The following is a 1,892-nucleotide window of genomic DNA, read 5'->3' on the forward strand; positions in this document are numbered from 1 at the left end:
CTTTGCCTCCATGAGTTTCTATAACCATATCTATACTATGTACTCCTTGAAAATAAACAATGCCCAACCCATGCGATATGGGCAAAAAGTCCTGCTCACACTGCAACCAATCTCGACCTCTTGACCATTTCAAAGCCATGCAGCATGGCTGGTCCTCCCTCTGTACTGCATGTCTTGATGCACAGCACATCCGGCATCAATCCAATAAGCAAGAAAAAAATCAAATGCTCTTAAAAACCTGCCAACTCTTCACGATTTCTATGCGAAGCTTGAAGCAGCCAAAGAGGAAGAAATTAACACCCACCACATCCTTCTTGAAGCGAAGGGCAGCTCTCAACTGATACAACTTGCCAGTCCAGGCAATGATGACATACTGGAAATGGACCCTGATGGCAACACCAATGCAGGAATCAGTGCATATAGGGACCAGGCCGACATTATAAGTACCCAATGTGGTGTCATACTTGGCTATAAGTGGAGGTATGATTGCTTCAGCTTCCTTTTGAAACAGTTAAATGGAGTCTTCATTCACATTAGGTATCATGACACTCAGACACACGTTAAGAAGGAGGGAGAGCAGCCTGCACTCCATTTTTGGTACCGGTGTGCACAGGATTGCCAACTGCTACAGAAGTCCCAGAAAATCAATGACCCATTGAAGCAATGGGACCAACAAACAATAACCTACTTTGAATGCAAAAGCCACCTACACATCACCCTTCAACTGATTCAAGGGTTCCTCACCGCTAAAATTGACATAATGCATACTGATGATCATATCCCTTACCATGCAACCCACTTGCCACCAGAAGCCTGGGATATTATTGAGAAAAATAAGGAAAAATCACTAAAAGATGTGTGTGAACACTCATTCCAACTAATGGAAAACTTATCTGCCATTCTGGCCAGGTCTGGCAGCTCACATGGCAGAAGTCCCCTGGCCCCTTTCAGCCACGATTGTTAGAACTGGGTGAGGGCGAACAATTCTGGAGGGGAACCGGAGACTTAGCAAGGAGGGACCTTGGCCTCAGCGACTCAAGGGGAGCGCTGTGCCACTGCTGTTTGCCCATTTGGTCCTTAATTTCAGAAGCAGTGAGCAGGAAGTCTCTGGGGGGCATTTCTAGTCGATTTTAGACTAAAGGTCCAATACAAGCACCTGTATATAGTGGAGAGACAAAAGCACAAGGAAATCAAAGGGGGTCTGAATCAGAACAAAGTGTCAGGGCACAGCCCTTGACCCCACTCACCCTCAGACACCCTCACCCTTTCCCTAACCACCCTCTCCCCACATTTCCCCATTCCCCCTATCCTTCCCCCCACTGTTTCACACAATGATGCACATGTGTGGACCCATGGGAACGTTCTGGGCAAGCAACTCACCCAGAAAAGCACAGCCACAGCTGCGGGAACTTTCTGGGAGAGTAACTCACCTAGGACACGTGACTGTGGGAACATTCTGGGCAAGCAACTTGCCCAGAACTTTCCCACGGGTCGCACCCATTATGGAAAGTTGGCAGCAGGTGGGAACTGTATAGTTCCTAGGGTCCTTTTGTGTCGGCCTCACAGGGGGCTGAGAAGCTTACCCTTCTTCTCAGCTCATTCCCTGTGAAGGCTGAGGCTAGTCCCCTCAGCAACTTCAAGGAGTTAGCAGCTGGGGAGAGTACCCCAGCTTCCACACCCAGCCTCACCCTCTGGCCACTCCCAGTTGGGGTCTGGATCCTGACACAAAGGCATCCAAACGGAGACAAAGGGATGATGGAAATGGAGCGGTACCGAAGGTCATGGGTTAGACTCTGTGGTATAACCGAAAGGAGGAAGGAAGCAGTAGTCCAAATAGGGATGAAGGGAAAGTGCAAAAGATACATCACAAGCAGCGAAAGTGCCAAGTATGG

General features: G+C 48.6%; 1 protein-coding gene across 1 annotated transcript; it reads right to left on the bottom strand.

Moving 5' to 3' along the window:
• Positions 1-220: 220 nt before the first annotated feature.
• On the bottom strand, positions 221-592 carry EI90DRAFT_3021626 (uncharacterized protein; the record flags this gene model as incomplete). The annotated part of the gene is made up of 2 exons (XM_039057680.1): positions 221-499; positions 560-592. The coding sequence occupies 2 exons, from the start codon at positions 590-592 to the stop codon at positions 221-223; spliced, it is 312 nt and encodes a 103-aa protein (XP_038909093.1).
• Positions 593-1,892: the final 1,300 nt, after the last annotated feature.

The sequence above is a fragment of the Cantharellus anzutake genome (genome assembly GCF_015039405.1).
Source record: "Cantharellus anzutake strain C23 chromosome Unknown EI90scaffold_120, whole genome shotgun sequence".
NCBI classification, from domain to species: domain Eukaryota; kingdom Fungi; phylum Basidiomycota; class Agaricomycetes; order Cantharellales; family Hydnaceae; genus Cantharellus; species Cantharellus anzutake.